The 18,510-nt window shown below is 51.9% G+C and overlaps 1 protein-coding gene across 1 annotated transcript in view; it reads left to right on the top strand.

Moving 5' to 3' along the window:
* LOC131582744 (hydrocephalus-inducing protein homolog) overlaps positions 1–18,510 on the top strand; it is a 56,410-nt gene that overhangs the window by 35,249 nt on the left and 2,651 nt on the right. The window contains exons 29-54 of the mRNA XM_058846212.1: positions 504–640; positions 1,280–1,401; positions 1,489–1,680; positions 2,074–2,226; positions 3,301–3,540; positions 4,220–4,363; positions 4,784–4,971; positions 5,146–5,328; positions 5,567–5,686; positions 6,899–7,058; positions 7,164–7,336; positions 7,492–7,690; positions 8,378–8,477; positions 9,006–9,099; positions 9,589–9,757; positions 10,049–10,287; positions 10,609–10,678; positions 11,282–11,510; positions 11,883–12,115; positions 13,180–13,328; positions 14,282–14,474; positions 15,023–15,131; positions 15,720–15,974; positions 16,320–16,462; positions 16,804–17,025; positions 18,180–18,340. Coding sequence (XP_058702195.1) covers positions 504–640; positions 1,280–1,401; positions 1,489–1,680; positions 2,074–2,226; positions 3,301–3,540; positions 4,220–4,363; positions 4,784–4,971; positions 5,146–5,328; positions 5,567–5,686; positions 6,899–7,058; positions 7,164–7,336; positions 7,492–7,690; positions 8,378–8,477; positions 9,006–9,099; positions 9,589–9,757; positions 10,049–10,287; positions 10,609–10,678; positions 11,282–11,510; positions 11,883–12,115; positions 13,180–13,328; positions 14,282–14,474; positions 15,023–15,131; positions 15,720–15,974; positions 16,320–16,462; positions 16,804–17,025; positions 18,180–18,340 — 4,377 coding nt within the window. The remainder of the gene's footprint in view (positions 1–503; positions 641–1,279; positions 1,402–1,488; positions 1,681–2,073; positions 2,227–3,300; positions 3,541–4,219; positions 4,364–4,783; positions 4,972–5,145; positions 5,329–5,566; positions 5,687–6,898; positions 7,059–7,163; positions 7,337–7,491; positions 7,691–8,377; positions 8,478–9,005; positions 9,100–9,588; positions 9,758–10,048; positions 10,288–10,608; positions 10,679–11,281; positions 11,511–11,882; positions 12,116–13,179; positions 13,329–14,281; positions 14,475–15,022; positions 15,132–15,719; positions 15,975–16,319; positions 16,463–16,803; positions 17,026–18,179; positions 18,341–18,510) is intronic.

Below are 18,510 nucleotides of genomic sequence, written 5' to 3'. Positions count from 1 at the left end.
CTCTGATTAACTTGGTCTGTCCCTTTGCACCATCATGATGCAGCACAAGCACGGGAGGCTTCAATTCAGGAAGATGCTCTGCAGATCAGATCAGGTGATCTGGTTGCAGAGCAGTGAAGATTTCCTGTGCAGGCAAATCTTATTCCTAGGCCCCAAAGCAATTTCAGGCTCAGGCTGTACACCAAGGCTAAGTAGTTTCATTTAGTCCAGTGGGGGCCCAGTGGACTCACCTCTACTGGCTTTTCATGGCAGAGGAGCTGTGGACAGTTTCCATTTTAAACTAATTTTATTTCCAGGTACCATTAGTAGCTGATAAAAGCTAGGACCTGCACTCCTCCTGACTTCCCAAAGTCATTGCCAGCTGGTCAGGCCATGGGTTTCATGGGCTTGAGCTGAGTTTTTACAGCAGTGAATAAAGAAATAGCCACTTGATTTGTATCCTCCATCCACTTGGACATGTAGGCAGGCTGTGGTTTAAGGACTGTCCTTACTCCTCCTTGCAGAGTTGAGCTGCCAGAGTATGTCCTGGACATGGGCACTGTCCTGAAGGGTTTCACTGAGAGACGCACCCTGGAGATCACCAACCCTGGGCAGATCCCAGTGTCCTTCTGGGTCGATGCATCTGTCCTGCAGGACACAGGTAAGCAGTGCTGGAGACACTTCCTGTGGGCATGGAGGAGGTGTCTCACACAGATTAGCTGAAGCCACTGAACTTGGGGAGGTTTTTCAGTTGTTTCTTCTCACTGCCCCTGCTGGGAGCTTCAGAGGCAGAATTCTCCAGTCCAGCCATGCCCAGGGACCTGGCCTGCCTACAACTGCCCTGACACTCCAGTGTGGGGGGCAGATGGGCTCATCACCCTGGTCACCTCTCAGCATCTTCTGCCCTTGGCTCCCACGAGCATCAAGTTTCTTTGGGCACTCTGTGGCCTTGTTTTGTGAACCAGTGGGGTCTGCTGTGTTTTGGAAGTGCTTTGTTTGGAGTTCACACTGTCACAGCACTTGTATTCAGCCTTTATTGAGGAAACAGCCTGTGAGATCCTCTGGTGGATCAAAAGAGGCTCCCAAAAGAGGCCTTGAGGCAAGGCTGCACTTCCATCACACAGTGGCTCGCTGTGTCGAGGCGTGTTCAGGTGCACTCTAAGTTTTTGTCCAGGTCACAGCACAGCATGGGGTTTTTCCCAGACCTCTCAGCCAGGACAGCTGTAAGGCTTTAACGTGCTTATGACACATTGCTTGTGTTTCTTGTGTATCTCAGCTGCTTTGTTTTCATCTGTTCAAGGTTTCAGCGTGGACCTGGGCCAGATGAAGAGTCTGCCCCACATGCACACCCTGAGGTTTGATGTGCATTTTGAAAGTGCCCAGCAACCACAGGGTGACGTGGATGTGCTGCTGCCCATACAGGTACCACAGCTCTTGGGGCAGGCAGCAGGCTGGGCACAGCAGCAGATGTCACCTGCACCCTCTGCTGAATTCTCTGTCCTTCTACAGGTAACAAAAGGCCCCAAGTCTCACATCCGCCTCCGTGCCACTGTCTTGGAACTGTCGCTCGACCTCTCCCAGAACACACTGCACTTCCCCAATGTCCTCGTTGGGCAGTGCCAGGTTGAGACAGTCCAGCTCTACAACGGGTTCCAAGTGCCCTGCAAATGGTTCATCACTGCCATCAAGCCTGTTACGAAGGTAAAGCACAGGCAGCACTGAACACGTCACTTCTTGGTTGGGTTTTCTTTGTGTCTCCTGCCCTTTCTGCTCCTGTGGCTGCCCGAGCACTTGGGTTATGGCATGTTTGAAGAAGCTTCTGAGGGTCTAGATCAAGGCTGGTTTTCCCAGACCGGTTCCATTAGCTGCTGCTTTGCTTTTCTGCCATCTTCACCCATTCCTCCTCCTCTGAGGACAGTAGTTCCCTTTGCCTGCCCTGTCTACAGGTTTTCCCTCCAGCTCTAGGCTATGGGGCCACACTTGGTTTGGCTGTGGGTGCTCTCAGCACTGTTTCAGTGTCTCAGAGCACTACAGGAACTGAGGCTCTGTCCTCACAGACTGAGGAGACCTCACACCATTGGTTTCTGTGTCCAGAGCAATCAACTCAGATACCTGACACGAGCCCAAGGTCAGAAGCAGCAGGCGCTGGAGGAAGGGCGCTGTCCCTTTGAAGTGACGCCCTCCAAAGGAACCCTTGATGCAGGAGCGTGGCAGAACTTGCAAATCCAGTTTGCACCCAAGGAGGAGGTGAGATTGGCAGCTGTCAGCCCAGGAGGCCTGTCAGGGCTATCTGGAAATGAGGGCCTGGTGCAGAGAGTGTGGTATGAGCTCTGCCTTCACAGGGGGCTTTCTGCAAGCGCCGTGCTCAGCGTGGCTCAGTTCACCCCACAGAGCACTCCTGGGAGATGTGCTCTGAAATGCCCACAGGGAGCTTGCACAGAGAGCATCAGGGCTCTGTGGCTGCCTCTTGGCACAGGGGAGGGATGTGCCCAGCTCCCCTCAGCCTCCCCCTTGCCTGGCCGTGTTTGCAGCTGCGACACTCGGTGCAGAGCAGCTGCACACTCGCAGAGGATAATCCTGGAATGGCCGCTCTAGGCCCATCCTGCTGCAGAACTGACTGGCAAAACAGCCACCAGACACCTTCCTGAGCATGGCAGGACAGTCACCTGTAGTGGTGTGCTGCCAGCAGTCAGTCCCTGGGGCTCTGGCCTGCCTGCACATTCCCACCCAGCTGGGGATTCAACTTAAAAGGATGGAGCATTCCCAAAAGTAGTTTGCCTGGGGCTGCTGGGTCTTGGAAACTGACAGTGTGTACCAGTATGGACACAAGTGCTTCTGTGCCCACAGACAGTCCCAGGGACCTTTTAATTGCTCAAGAGATGTAAACATCTTGTGTCTGGCTTTGATCAGTGCCAAACACTAAGCAGACAAGGTGACCCTTATTTCTGGCCAGCGAGAGCTCATTTGCCTCTCTCCTGGAGCTGGCGTTTGCCTGATGCAGCAGTGCCAGGACTGGGTGTGGACACTGTAACCCCGGGGGCCCTTCTCTTGAGCACTGCACTCCTGCATGACTGGGTGAAAACGCCTGGCACTCCATTGTCCATCCATCTGATACCCAATACCCAGTTACAGTGCACACCAGGACTCATCCCAGTTACTCACACCCAGACACAGGCACTGTAGTCCCTCGCATAAGTGAAAATCTGGTTTCTGTTCACCTTGGAGGGACTGATAACACCCTGACCTTGAGGCAAGGGTCGTATTTGGGGTCCTGTCACCTGGGGCTTCATGGACAAGTTTTCTGCACTTTTCTCTTTTCAGAGGTCTTACAAGTATGAGCTGAAGCTTAACATTCATGGGAGCAGCAATCACTTAAGGCTGCACCTCTCGGGGCAAGGTCTGGAGCCACGGCTGGAGTTCAGTCCCCCAGCACTAAAGATGGGATGGGTGCTGGTGGACAGCGATGGGGTGGAGGCCACAGTGGTGGTGAAGAACCCATGCAAATTCCCCATTGAGTTTTACTGCCTGGATTTGGATGAGCAGTACCTTGAGGAGGAGAAGGTGAGAAGGCAGGTCTGGTCCCCGTGTACATGCTGCCCAAGCTTCACAGCACTCCAATATTCCCAGGCTTGGTCAGGGAGATGGAGGCAATGCCCAGGGCAAAGCCAGCTCTGCTGATGTGCTGTGGGAGGATTTAAAGAGTTTGTGTTGTTGGGAGGAAGGGAGGAGACAGCAAACCTGAGGTAAACATGATCTGCCCTGGTTGATGCCTGGGACCTTTGCATTGTCCTTGAGATGGGCAGGGGCTGCTTACAGTGGAGGCTCTGTCCCAGCCAGGGCCTGGTATGTGGGTCCATGGTGCCAAGCCCAGCTGGCAGGCTGGGCATGACTTGGGCTGGGAATGTGCTCTGGCAGAAAACTCCACTGGTTCTCAGGGCTTTGCTGGCAGAGTGCAGTCCTGGCTAGTGTGGCTAGTGTGGCTGCAGGCAGTGAGCAGCTCATGGTCATTGTTTGCTTCAGATGAGTCACTTGGGAGGGGTTTCTCTCCCAGTCCTGCTTGTAGCTCTTGCCTCTGCTCTGGAGCCTGCTCACCCCACTGGGCATAACAAATGATGATGGAAAAATGATGATTTTTGATGGAAATCAAAAAGCCCATTGCCAAAAGCTCAGTGCCTTCAAAGAAGGAGTTGTGAGGATGAAGGTGACAGATGTATAAACAGGATTTTCTCTTCTCTTTTAGATGCTGAGGCACCTGGGACTGCATCCCCAAGGGCCTCCCCTTCCCCCTGCTGCTGTCCTCTCCAGAGTTGACTGCCCAGAGGAGCAGCTGGGCTCTGCAGAGCATGTGAAGCCCTTCACCATTGTTACACCTGAAGACAATCTGGTGGGTACTGCAGTGGTGCTGGCACTGAAGGTGCCAGGGCAGGGACCAGGCTAGATGGGGGCATGGGGGACAGGTTGGATGGAAAAGGATCATTGTGGAGAGGTAGTGAAGATGTGATGGGGCCCCACATCTGCAGGTCTCCTTTCTGTCAGGGATGGGGCAAAAGAGACAGCTTTGCTGGAGACAGAGCAGTTCTGTAAGAGGGGAAAAATCACTTAAAACCATCAACTTCCTTTGAGGAGAGGATCCTGAGTTAGAAGGGGTGTCCTAGACAAAACAAACACCAGTAAGGAAAACCAAGTTCCTGGGCAGGTGCACTTATTTATTCTCTCTTCCACTGGTTAACGAAGGCCCATTTTTCTTTCCAGGATGGGAATGTCTCAGGGCTCACCCCTCTCTCCCTTTTCTCTCTCCCTTTAGGCCAGGATCCCAGATGAGAAGGGCAGTTCTGCTGAGGGCCAGCCAAAGACAGGTAAAGCAGTGAGCAGAGACAAGTCTCCAAAGGGGAACCAAATATCTACAGAGAGAACAGAAAGTCCCTGGGAATCCTCCAGCACAAGATCCAAAAGTACACTGGAAGGTGCCTCCATCTCCACAGAATTCCTCAGGTGAGCTGCACGGGAGGAGGTGATGCCTCTGCTTCTTGGTCCTCTTGCCAAACAAGGTCCATCGTCCCCAGCTGCACAGGGACCCTGTGCCAGTGCCTCCATGGGATGGCCAGTGCACCCTCCTTGTTTCATTTGCTCCTCAGCAATGTCTGAAGCCTCCTCTTTAATTGCCAGGCTGAAACGGTACCGGTGGACAGTGCCTGCCCTCGGTGAGGTGGAACTGAAGGTCCACTTCTCCACCAAAAAGCCAGGGAAGTTTGAGCAGACGCTGAGGTTTGAGCTGGTGGGGACAAAGCGGCAGTACGAGCTGCCCTGCAGTGGCACCGGCCTGTACCCCAGCATCAGCCAGAACCCACGGTAAGGCTGGCCCCTGGCAGCCTCCCACACTGCTGCCCCCGAGCTCACAGCCAGGGCTGCTCCTTGGGCATTCTGGCCTGGCCACATGGTGCTGCCTGACGTCACCCAGCATCTCTTTCTGTGCTGGGAGCTGGGAAGGCAGATGGTCCCTGAGCCACCAGGATGGGTTATGGCTTTCTGACTGCATTTCCTACCTGGAGCATCTCATAGCTCCTCCTTCCCTGCTTTCTCTGCCCAGGCTGGTGTTTCCACAGTGGAGGAAGACCATGAAGGAAGGTGAAACCATCTTCAAGGAATATGTTGAGAGCACCAAGCAATTCCACTTTGGACCGCTGCTGTGTGGGAAATCAAGAGAGTGGTATGTGCTCCCTGCTGGCTGTTGTACTTTTCTGGACACGCTTGGAGACGTGCTGTGCTGGTGGCACGATCCAGGGCACTCCCTGGCAGAGTCCTGGCACACACCTGGGTTTGAAGGAGCACAGATGTGTGAACCTGAGCATACAAGAGGCAAATGAGCCTTGGGGGAGCCGCTCTGCCTGCCTGCTGGCTGCCTTGGCCAGAGCCCCAGGCTGCTGCCAGTCCAAAGGGCACTTGGGGCAACTTTTGTCTGCCTCCACATCTCAGCTTCACCCCTTAAGAAATGTATGGTGGTTTTTGAAGTGCTTTGAGCTCTGCAGTGAGCCTGATTGAGCAATTATTCTGTAGATGGTTTTGTAAACCTATCCTTGATCTGTAATTATTAATAAGATTTTATGGTTGACCTGCCAGTGGGTGTCAGGGGCTATGTACAGCAGGAACTACATTTGCCTGTAATGACATTGCATCATCCCTGCTGGATAAAGTCTGCCTGAAAACGTTGTCATTGAAGCTATTGTGCATTTCTACTTTTACTGTCACTTTTTAAAAAATAGTATTTAACATTAAGTTCTTGTCTCCATGGGAGCTCTGGAGGGCTAAATCTATTTTGACAACATAGTTTCAAAAAACAGACAATCTTTAGCCAGCTTTATGGGATGGTCTGGGATTTTTGTTTGCCTCTTTAACCCTTTCACTCCAAAGTCATTTCCACACCTGAGAGAAGGGTCATTTGTTATCTTTTTGCATTCCTCTTGGGAAATGATGCTTTATAGTTCTTTCTCAGACTTTGAGCTAACCCATGAAATCCAAAGCAGTTTCATGACTTTTTGGAAAGAGATCAGCTAAACTCTTTTTCCAAAAGCCTTTCTTTACACCCTGCAGGGAAGGCACCCCAAGAAAGAAGGGGAAAGCACCCATGTGCCTGGTGTACTGTTATTTTTCTAGGCACCTTTGAATTTACATTGTATTAAAACCACTTGAAGTGGCCTGAGCATCATCAGGCTTCTGGGGTGGAGGCACCAAGTACAGGGGAAGGCATCAAGGTCAGGCAAGGATGAGCACACGCCCACGCCCCTGGCTGGGATCCACTTCCCTCACTTGTTTGTTAGAGCAGGGTCTTCCAGCACCGCTTCCTCGGCTGCACACGGTGCTTTCCTCGATGCGTGGCAAAGGCAACAGTCTCCTCTGCAGCCTTTTCCCCTTTTGTGGACAGGTACAAGGCTCAGAACTGTCCTGGCAACTCGGAGAATATAACCATCCTCAACAACTCCCCCATGGACGTAGAGGTCCAGTTCTCCTTTGAGGATGATGAGAAAGCAGAGACCTTCCTTCTGGACCCTCCCAGCATGACCCTGAAACCAAAGAAGAAGCAGGTAGGAGAAGGGCAGGTAGAGCAGGCACCGTAGAAGTGCCCAGGAGCTGCTGCTCCTGCTCACACACAGTGCTCTTTCTGTTTCTTTCCATGGGGCTGGGTCCAGGAGCTGACCATTTGGGCATACCCCACTTCCCCTGGCTTCCTGGAAGACAAACTCATCTGCTGCATTAACAAGAATCCAGAGCCAGTGGTCTTCAGCCTGTGCTGCCATGGGGTGCACGTGAAGCTGGAGGTCAGCCCCCTGGAGCTGTCTTTTGGCAAGCTGCTTCTGCACAGGTCAGTCATCCCACACGCACTCCAAGACTTGTGACAAAGACAGAACGTTTGACTCTGCTTTCCAGGGCTGGGATGGAGCTGCTCCAAGTTGCATTCAGTGGCGAGGCTGGTGTGACCAGCCAGCAGCTGATGCCAAGTGCCTCCTGTCTCTGCAGGACTGACAGCAGGACCTTGGTCCTGAAAAACAACACCCTACTGCCCATGGCCTGGCAGCTCAGTGGGCTGGATGACCTTGTTGAGGACTTCTCACTGTCACAAGATAACGGCACCATTGATCCCCGCTCAGAGATTGAAGTGACAGTGAATTTCAAGGCCCAGCAGATTGGCACCATTGAGAAGAGCCTTCAACTCGAGGTGAGAGGGACTGTGCCCTGCCTGGCACAGTGAACAGCCACGTGCTCTTAGGGACAGAGTCAGGAAGAGCTGCTCCTGACAGACACAAGGGTGCTGTGACCCCAACTTCTGCCTCTCCACAGCGTTTGCCAGAATGTGCAGTGCATCCACATCCCCCCAGATAACCAGACACTGCACCCTGAGCCTGTAGCACAACCACCTTGGCCCTGTGAATGGTTGAAGGTTGTTGTTTGGTTATACAGACTGCAGTGTGATCTCTACATTTCTCCTGGAGCTTGTCCAAACCTCTGGCATCGTGCAACAAACTCTGCCCCTGGCATTTTGTTCCCCATGGTTTAGGGGCTGCATTTCAGAGAGGGTGCTAGGTGATTGGAAAGGGTTGTCAATGCCACCTGCTCTGAGACACCTCACACTTCCTGTGGTTGTTCTTACATCCCTGTGCCTCTCAAGGATGCTTTAGCAGCAGCATTCCCTGCTGTAGGAATGCAGAGTTGGGCTGATGGGGTTTATACTGCAGCAGAATGCCACTGGGACAGCCCAGGAGATGAACGGGTTAGGAAAGCTTGGGTGTCCACCAACACTTGTGAAGCCAGGGAGGCCATAGGGGAAGCAGCCAGCAGAGACAAGGACTTAGAGGCTGTCTAGCAAAAGAATAATCTGAACAGTGTTTGTTTCTTGCTGCCTCAGGTTTCAGATACAGAAAACATCCTGGGGATTGTTCAGGTTGAAAACATCAAACTGTCTGCAGAGGTGTATGATGTTCTCCTGAGCATGGTCCTGCCTGAAGGTCAGTGGATGTCTCCCAAACAAAGCAGTCCAGGTGCACTGCCTTACCTTGGGTGGTGGGTGACCAAAGCACTTGGGATGGGATGGGATGCAAGGATGGCAGGGATACATAAAGCACATACCCTGCAAGCTGCATGGAATAAAGCATTGTCAGGCCACTGGCAGCCTGAAGTCTCTCCCCTCTGAACTTTGAAGTGTGCAGCTTCACGTGCAGGTTGGATTTGGGGGCTTTGAAACAACAGTGAGGTGAACAGGCAGTTGGCAATTCCCACAGGCTCAGCACAGCATGTAAAGTGATTGGATTTGTGCTTGGAAGTGAGGAAATGGAAGCCGAGCTCCTTAGCTACTGAGCCTGCAGATAGTTTGAGTAAGAAGAGAAAGGGCAGACAAGTAGCTGGAAAACCCTTCCAAGAACAGCAACTTGCTGAAAAGGGTTTTGTGCTGGCACCTCCATGTAGCTTGGGACCTGGTGTATTCTGCAGCAGCTCACAAATACCATGTCTGATCTCGCTCTGCACATTATCTGCAGATGGAACCTTGGATTTTGGAACCATCAATGTCCAGGATAATGTGAAGAACATCCTGACTCTAACAAACAAAGGGATGTACAACATCGAGTACAGGTGAGTCCAGCTGCCTGGTGGTGAGCATTTCCCCGGGTTCCCAGGCCTGCACTCTCCCTCTGTCAAAGGTCAGAACCTGTTTCCATGCAGGCTACCTCACGATAAACACAAAACCTGGGCTCTCTAATCTCAGCTATTTTACCAGAGAATCCAGCCACAAACCAGCAGTTCTCCACAGTTCAGCAGGGAACCCAAAGGAGAGCCCCAAGAATTTCAGCCACTGAAATGCTGAGGTTCATTGCCTTTCTTTGATGGTCACCTCCTTTCTCCTTCTGAGACTCTGTAAAAGAGTGAATGAAAAATTTCAGTGTCAAGGTTTCTTGCAATAACCTCGTGACCGTCTGTGCTCTCTGTCAGGATCCAGGATTCCCTGAGCAGAGCTGCACTCTCCCTTTTCTTCTTTTTCTGGTCCTATGCAAAGTCCTGGCTGTGCTGGCAGCACCTCTACTTGTAACTGCAGAGATCTCCATTCCTTCCCTTTCTGCACAGATTGATGCTGAAGGGTGCAGGTCCCAGGATGCGAGACTTGGCGTCCCACTTCACTGTCAAGCCTCAGTCGGGCAAGCTGATCGCCTCCCAGCCTGGTGTGAATATTGAGATATTCTTCCACCCCACAAGGGAAATCCTCCTCAAGAACAGCCCCATCCTGTACTGCCAGGTGAGCTGCCTGGGCCAGGCTGTGTTACCACACGGTGTTTTGGGAGCATAAACAGGAGAGGTGTCTAATGGAAGGAGGGCTTTAACTGGAGAATCCTCTCTCCTACGTACACAAACAAAGTCTTCAAAACCATTTGGGAGGCTTCCTAAGGGAGCTGAGAATCTGACTCTGGAGGAGGTGCTTTAACAGGGATGGGTGAACTGATGGAGGCCTGGGGTGGAGGCTGGGGACTGGGGTAGAGGACTGGCTGGCTCTCTTTGCTTTGTTTACCACCCCTTCCTGTGGACACAGGTGATAGATGCCATCTCAGGGGAAGGAGGCCAGACTGTCGCCAGCATCCCAGTGAGGGTGTCAGCAAGAGCTGCCTACAGCAAGTTCAGTGTTGAGCCTGCCTCACCCATCAGTTTCGGTGCCATGATGAAGGGCAGCAAGAAGAGCCAGACTGTCGTGCTGGAGAACACAGGCGTGATCAGCTTCAAATTCCGCATCCACCGAGCAACCGAGGATGAATCTCCTTTGGAAAGCAAAAGGTACAGGAAGCCCTGCACCACCCTTCCTGCCTGAGGAGGCACCACCCCACGGCTGGCATGTGGCAGGCAGCCAGGAGACCTGGGCTAGCGCCCATTTGCATCCCTGCCTTGGGGAGAGGGAGCAAAACACGCCTCAGTGTCCCCATGTGTAGTAGGAAGCTGGTGCTAGAGCTGCTCTGTCCAGCAATGGGTGCTGCAGGCTGCTCTCTGGGAACCATCTGGAGCAGGAAGGCTTTCCTCTGTGAGGAGGAAGGCCAGCTTTGGCCTCAGAGAAAGGCAGGGGAGCTGAGCATGACAGATACCTCTGCTTTCTCCTCTCAGTTCAAAGCAAGGGGAGTCTGTTCCATCAGCTAGAAAGCGCTCAGCGGGAAGGAAATCAAGCTTGACACAGGTGGGTGACTCCTGCTCCCCAACAATGCTGCTGCAGGGGATGTGAGAAGATGCTGCTGTGCCCAGGCTGGGGGCTCATCTCCACTGGGTGGGACGTGGTCTGCAGGATGGAGTCCAGGATCTGCTCAGTCCCACTGACAGTCCTGTACTCTGGCTCTGACCTGCAGTTGTGGGGTCAGCAGAGGGGAGCAGGTCCTGTGTGTGGTAGCTGCTGGCCAGCACAGGTCTGTGAACACCACAGAAGCAAAAACATCCCCCCCTGAACTCCCAGTCCACAGAGCTCAGACAACTTTTGTCTTCTTTTTCTTCTTCCCAGTCCCCTACCTCTGTCCCATCATTTCTCACAGTTGTTTCTGCTCTCCTGTTACCTCTGGAGGCTGAGGATCACAGCTACCACCTTCATTCTTTACACTCCATCTCCTTTCTCTCTGCCACTTGAGACAGGCTTGCAGCTCCTCTTGGCTTGTTGGGCTCAACCTGGAGCTGCCTTTGGGCCATGGAGTCATCTTTCCCTGCCCTGGGACTGGCTGCTTGGGCCCAGCTGGAGGCCAAGGCAGGACATCCTCTTTGCTGGGGTGCTCAAGGCACAGCTATTACCCTTCAGCCTCTCCTGGAACTTCTTCTGCAGGGTCAGCTCAATGTGGGCATGTTCACGGTGTCCCCGTGCTCCGGCTCCATCGCTCCGTGGGGCCAGCAGCAGATCACGGTGGAGTGCCTCGCAGGGCAGGAGGGGACTTGTGAGGAGCAGCTCTACATTGACATCGTGGGCAGAGAGCCCAGGGACAATCCCCTCGGCATTCCCTTTACCCTGACTGCCGAGTCCTGCCTGCCAGGTACGTACTGTCCACAGGTTCCCCTGGTCAGACCTGCTGCTGATCAGCACCTAAACTTGCTGCTTGGATAGGGAGGCATGCTAGCCCTGGTGTCCCCCCTTGAAATCCTCAGAGTTTCCAGCCCTCTTAAGTCCACTGGTGGATTCATCCCTCCCGGGCTGAGAGGGATGCATGAAAGGATAGAGGGAAAGCAATGCTCTTTAAGACTGAGGTGGACTGAGCTCCATCCTCATAGCCAGCTCCCCCACCCAAAGCTGGGTTTAGCAGTTACCTGGGCAGAAGGAGCTTACCAAGCCTTCTCAGAGGCCAGCAAGGCCCAGATGAATTCATCAGGGAGGCTTCTCCATGCTCATCCCTCTGGTCTGTCCACAGCATTTGCTGAGGATGCCATGTTAATCTTTGACGAGTACCCGATCTGCAGCAGCACTGACCTCAGCCACAAGCTGCTCTCTGTGCACGGTGTGGGCCTGTTTGTGAGAGATGAGAACAAGTTCATCTTCAACAAGATTCTGGTTGGGCAAGAGGCTGAAGCCCATTTCAACATCTACAACACAACTGCTCTGCCGTGTGACGTGGTCCTCTCCATCAACCCCCTGCCTGGACAGGTAAGAACAGGAGGCCAAGGAGATGGTTGCCCTCTAAGGGCCGTGTGAAAGCTGTTTTGTTCTCCAGATGCATTGCTTCCTGTGGCCCACACTAGCTCAGTGTAGGTCAAACTTCAGGGCAGAGCAGCAGAGCCAGGGAACAGTTGTGTTCAATTCTCATGTCTTGGGCAAGCTTTTGGCTCACACCTCTGGGTCTTTGGTGGGAGAAGTGAATCCTTCTGAACCTCTCTTGGAAGCACACTCAGAGAGGGGCTGTTATGAACTGACATGCCAGGACTCAAAGCAGAGCATTTCCTCAGGCTCCCTGGCTTTTCCTCTCTTTGAAGGCCAGTTCTAGGTTATTTGCTGGGTTTTCCATGCAGTGACCACCTCCCACATATGGCAGGGCAGCTGCCAGCACTCAGAACACACAATGCTTTAGCACAAGGTCAGTGTTCCCTGCTTGAACAACTCATCCTTAAAACAATACCCCCTGAGTTCACAGCCCATAAACACACCTCTAGGAGGGCTGTGAAAATGGGAAGAGCTGTCACAATGCAAGATTTTTGCCTGGCTGGCTGCTGTTCATAGAAAAGAGAAGCCAGGAGAAAACTGCTTCTTGTAGAAAAGTCTCCATAGCATGACAAGAAAAAACTCTTCTCCTTACAAGAACTGATCAAAGACTATTGTATAGTTGATGCTGCTTTACCATCCCAGGTTTTGTCTCCCAGTGGTCAGCTGGGAAAAGAAAAAGTTGGGTAGGGGGAGAAAAAGTGTTCTGGAGGTTTTATTCTGATGTTTCTTATTCCTGTAGTCCTGTTAGTAAAGTTTCTTTATTCCTTTTAAGTTTTAAACCTGTTTTACCCTTCTCCTTATCCGTATTTCACAACAAAAAATGAGTAAGTGCCCTGGTGATTTTAGCCAGTGCTAAAACCCACCACGTTATTTAGTGCATTAACTGAGAAACTCCAATTAGCAAATCTAAACCACTACAGACATGCTGTTTTCAGTAATGCCTTTATGACTAAAACTGTGTCATGTTGGAAGGTGTTTCCTCCTAACACTGCTCTCTGGCTTCCCCCAAGGAAAAAGGCCCTATCACCGTTTTCAAGTTGCATCCTGTCCAGATGTCCATTCCCGGCTCATCCCACGCTGTTGCTACAGTGACCTTCACCCCACCAGACGAGCAGAACTACAACTGCACTTTTAAGGCTTCCCTTGTCATCCCCAAACGGTAATTGACCCTGAGAAATATTGGGGGAGGCCTCACTGACAGCTGCCTCTCCACTGGGAAGGCACAGACCTCTTGTTAGCTCTAATGCTCTCAGGAGCCTTAGGCAGAGTACTCGGCATGAGATGATTTGGGAGGCAGGAACTGTTAGATAGAGCAGAAAAATGAGGCTGATTTATCATACAGGTTTAGCCTGGATGAGGAAATAGGAAGACAGGGAAATATTCGGTAGCCAACTGGAAGTTACTGAGATGTGCTACACCTGAGCTGGGCATTTCCAAGGACAGAAGCTTAGATGGATCAGTTTCTGTGACAGCAAGTCAGCAGTCACAATTTCCTCTTTGTTTCTGTGACATTAAGTGATCCTCTGTGATTCCCTGCACTCATGAAGCTATTTCATGTGAGTGATGGGAGCTGGTATGAAAGAGGAGCCCTGTTCCTCTGCACTGGGACCTGTGTACAGGGGCTTGGACCTGCCCTTCCTCAAGCCTTTAGTGGCTGAATTGGAGCAAGAGAAGTCTAATTGCTAATAAGCAATTGCTTTTATATTGTTCTTGGAAATCATCTTGGTGGATAGTGACAATGATTTCTTTTTGCCTTCTTGCTTTTGTACTGCTTTCATGCTGTGCTTTTTTTGCTTGTTGCCTATGTCTCATCTCACTGCAGCCGGGGGATTTGCCATATCTCCTCTGGTGCCTCATTATGTATCTGCTGTACTGCATGATTTAATTAAGTGCAATTACTTTTAACTGTTACTGTGGAAGGCTCTGGCTCTTTGGAGCAGATTCCTCTTGTGAATGGCCCTGAGTGGACTGGGAAGAGGCTGGTGGGGGGCTGTGTTGTGGGGTACAGGAGCAGCAGGCAGGGAAAACAGTGTGGATTGCCCTTGCTGCTTGGCTTGCCCAGTGAGAAATGGGTTATTGCCAGCTGGAATTGTTTCTGTGCCTCTCCTGCAGCTCTGTGAAAATCAAGCCCCAAACCCTGAGCTTCACCATCAGTGGGAGGGGGCACGAGCCGCAGGTGACAGTCGTGTGCCCAAGAGCTCGCAGCAAGAGAGGAAATGCCGTGCTGCGCTTCCAGAGGCTCCAGCTGGGGGATTTAGAGATGCTCCCCCTGGTCGTCCGTAACAACGGCATCGTACCTGTCAAGGTGAGCACCTGCTCAAGGAATGGTCTGGTTTGGGAATAAGTGCTTGTGGCACAGGGGAAGGGTCCCAAAAACCATGGCTGACCTGGCAAGAGGTGTCACAAATTCTTTTTAAGCAAGGGACTGACATCTGTTCTCCAAGAAGGGAGTTCTTGAAAATTTTCCATCCAGTCTTTCTTCTTTAAGTTGAACACAAGAAAGGTGGTGGAGTATTTTCCCCCGTCTTTCAGGTTTGTTCTCATGGACATGTGTGATTTTCCAGTTCCATTAGGTTATATTCCCCAATTTACTATATTTTAAGCAAACTTAGTTGTGGTTTAATTATATTCTGCTTATTGCTTTCTGTCCTGTTTGGTTCAGTGTTGGTTCAATCCAAATGCCTCTAAACACCCCTTTTTCCCAGCTGGTTTGACTTAACTTTTGTGCTCAGTGCTGTTTGCAGTGGGAGAGGTGCTGGGTTCCTGTGCAGGACCAGCAGCACTGTGGTGTCAGTCCCTGGGCCATCCTGTACTCACACCAGTATCATTGTGCTCTGTGTTCCCTTTTCTCAGTTTATGTTACACCTGGAGGATGAGCATGGAGCATTCTTCTTGAAAGGCAGGCGCTCCACACTGGAGAGATTCCACACTGAAGATGTGGGAGAGGACTCTGTTGGAAATGGTAAATTTGTTAACCATGAAGTTCGATCGTGCCCAGAGGGAAAACGTGTGCCCTGCTCTTGGCTTCTCTGAGCTGCAGCCAGATGTTAGACACACTTTGTTTCCTTGGGCTCTCTGTCCCCCGAGCTTTTCATGGGGACTTTTTGCAGGGTTTCCTCCTAGCAAGTTGTAGGAAGTTCTTGTGTTCTTCTAGACGTGGTGGGCTGGGTTCTGGGGGACTGTCACTGCCTCAGGGGAGCCTCTGAGGTATTTGCAGCATGCGGGAAGGTCCCAGCCTGAACAAACACAGCCCTTGAGCACACAGGCAGCCAGCAGAAGCCAAAAGTGCTCTTTGGCTCAGCTTTCCATGTGGCTGGAGCTGGCTGGAAGCGATGGAATGAGGGCTGGGCATCAACCTGAGGTGTTAAGCTGCTGAAGTGGTGATGTGTCTGGAGATGGCAGTCTGGTGAACATAAGAAGAGGGTCTGGAACCACTGCGGGTAGAACCTGTGCTCAGAAGGCAGCTGGTTTCAACCTTCTGTTCCTCAGATATGGAAATATTTCCTCTGTACAACTCTATCACTTAATTCTGATTTCCATTGCTGTGCAGAGAGCAAGCCCCCAAAGAAGCCTCTCCTGCTTCTGCATCGTGGGCAATCGGCAGAGTTTGATGTCATTTTCGATCCCACCCTGGCTCGACGTGTGGAAGGGAAGATCCGTGTTTTAGTGGGGGACACCTACTCTGAGAAGACCCTGATAGAGCTGGTGGGTGAAGGCCACAAGGATGAATTCACCCTCAACTGTCTAGAGGAAGACCCACAGTTGAGGAATGATAAGAGCAGCTGGAACAAAGACATCATTGATGGTAAGAGAGGAGAGGCTGCCAAGGGGGAACAAGGAAGAAGAAAATATCTGATCATGTGTGTCCTCTCTCTAGCCAGGCCTGGGCTGTCACCCCTGGACATGGAGGCCCGTGGGTGTGGCAGCCATGCATGCAGAGCAGTGTGTGCTGTGCTGCATGGCGCTGGCTCAGGGGTGTGCCAGGGTGTTTCCCTGACAGTGGTGGGATGGGGAACTGCCTGGGGAGCTCCCTGCCAGAGGGAGGAAGGCTTGGAGCAAGGAAGCATTGAACATACAGGAGTCTGTGCATGTGAGGGGGGCAGGGTGGAACTCCCTGCATGCTGAGATCCCTTGCTTTCCTCCTTAACAGCTGTCAGACTGAACCACATCCAGTTTGGGGACTGTCCTGTTGGGAAGCCCTGCCACAGGACCTTCACCATCACCAACCACACCGGCATGACGTTCATGCGCTTCGAGTGGGAGGCAGACGTCCCATTCCAGTTCTGCCCCAGGGTGAGTGGGGGCTGCTCTGCCTTTCCCCATTGCTCAAGCCCTGCCCTGGCGTTCCTGGGAGCTGGCAGGGAGACCTCCCATGCCAGTGCTAGCCCATTCCAGTGCCACATGGGAGATGCAGTCCCTGGCTTGGCTGGGCCAAGGCTGCCAGCCTTGCAGAAAAGGCTTCACGTTATGGGAGGTGGTACCTTCTCTTCATACTTTTGTCTCTCCAACTTCACATAAATCCACACTGAGGTGCAGGTTCCTGGCACAGCTGCTCACCACATCAGTCCCCTTTGCTATCAGTCCTGCCCTTGGCAGTGCTTCCAGTTTGGTCTTGACTCCCTGATTCTCCCTAGGTGGGACATCTCCACCCTGGCTGCACCAAGGCCATCACAGTGACCTTGAAATCAGATGTCCCAGCCACCTTCAGGAGGCACCTTGTGAAATGTAAGGTGACCAAGATCAAATTTGAGCTGCCACCATGGAAGGTTCCAGACTGGGACGACGAAATGTGCATTGTCTTGTGGAACGACATCACTGGGAAGGACCCAGCAGCCCAATGGCCTGAAAAAGAGAAGGTAAGAAGCAAAATGGCAAAAAAAGCCACCACAGCTTTTCCAAAAAGAACCACCATAACACCATCGCTGCTGGCTGAGCAGCTCCTGCTTCCTCTGGACATTGGACAGCCCTGAGGTTCACCAGCAGTGCATTCTAGGGGAGAGGTGGATGCACACGACCCTCACACAAGAGGAGAAGCCTTTAGACAAGAGACCATTAGCCACACACTATCAGTCTGTGCCACAAGCACAAGTGCTGCAGCCCATGTTGAATGGGAGACAGTGTTTTATGATTATCTCATTTTATGGTGTTTGAAATCTCTCCATATGATTTGGTGCCCTTTCACCAACAAGGAGTTAAGTCTGCTGCACTCTGTCTCTTCTTTTGAAGTGGAGACAAATACACTTCTGCTGCACCTGCTGGTGAACTCCAAGTTTTGTCTCCATGGATACCAGAGATTTTGGTTGTGGTCTCTGTATTGGGAGGGTTATCTCATCATGGAGTAGCCCAGGCACTGTATGACAGTATGGAGGAGTCTGGAGAAGGATCATCTCTGGAGACTCTTGCTTTTATTGTCATTATTGCCAAACACACTCAGCTTGGGTGAAGGTTCTTTCCAAGTTTCTGGACCATTTGAAGGCCTCTAAACCATCCTCTTTTCTATCAGAACATCTGCAGCTGGAGACTTTCCTAGTGAGATCTTTCACGTCCCAAAATGCCCATCCCCAGCTGCCAGCAGTGTGGCTGTTGCTCCACAGGTGACATCTGGAGAGCACTTTCTCCTAAGACAAGAAGATGCTTCCTAGAAGTCTTCAGTCATGGGGTTTTCCACCCACAGAGCTCCAGCAGGGGAACTTAACCCTAATTTTGAGACCTGCTGGATTTCTAGGGGACCAGGGAAAAAGTCAGTCCCTCTCCAAGGTTGAAGTACAGGGATTGGAACACCGCTGTAGTCTCCATGGGTACATTAACAGCTGTGGTAAGACTGCTTTGATCAGTGGGCAGAAACAACTACTGCAGCACAACAGTCCCAATTCTGTCATCTTTCCAGGGAACTAAAAGTGAATGGTCCTTTCTAGTCCCTCTATGAGGCTGATCTTGGAGGCCAAGAGATTCCCTTCTCAGCCTGACTTTCTGGGCTCTGCTCAGTGATTCTTTTCTCCTCTGTTTGCAGACAGTGGAGACAGTCCCGGAACCGGCTCACACTGTGCTGAAGAAGAGCGGCCAGGAGGCCGAGCTGTACCTCAGTGCCTTGGTTGCCTACGCCCAGTTCAAACTGGACACAGTCGTGGTTCAGCTGAAGGACACCTTGCCCTTCCAGACAAGGACAGCCACGTGAGTGCTGAGGCCAGGCAGGGCCCTGCCAGCGGGAGCTGCCTTTGTGTAACTTTGTGCTGGCCGTGGGTGGGGAGACAAAACTCAGGACTCCAGGTGCTCCAGGTGCTCAGGAGACAAAACAGCCTCGTTTATTATTCAGAGCTCACTGAAATACCCAGTGCAAATCT

The sequence above is a fragment of the Poecile atricapillus genome, chromosome 10 (genome assembly GCF_030490865.1).
Source record: "Poecile atricapillus isolate bPoeAtr1 chromosome 10, bPoeAtr1.hap1, whole genome shotgun sequence".
Classification (NCBI taxonomy): Eukaryota; Metazoa; Chordata; class Aves; order Passeriformes; family Paridae; genus Poecile; species Poecile atricapillus.
This window is presented reverse-complemented; position numbering and strand designations above follow the sequence as displayed.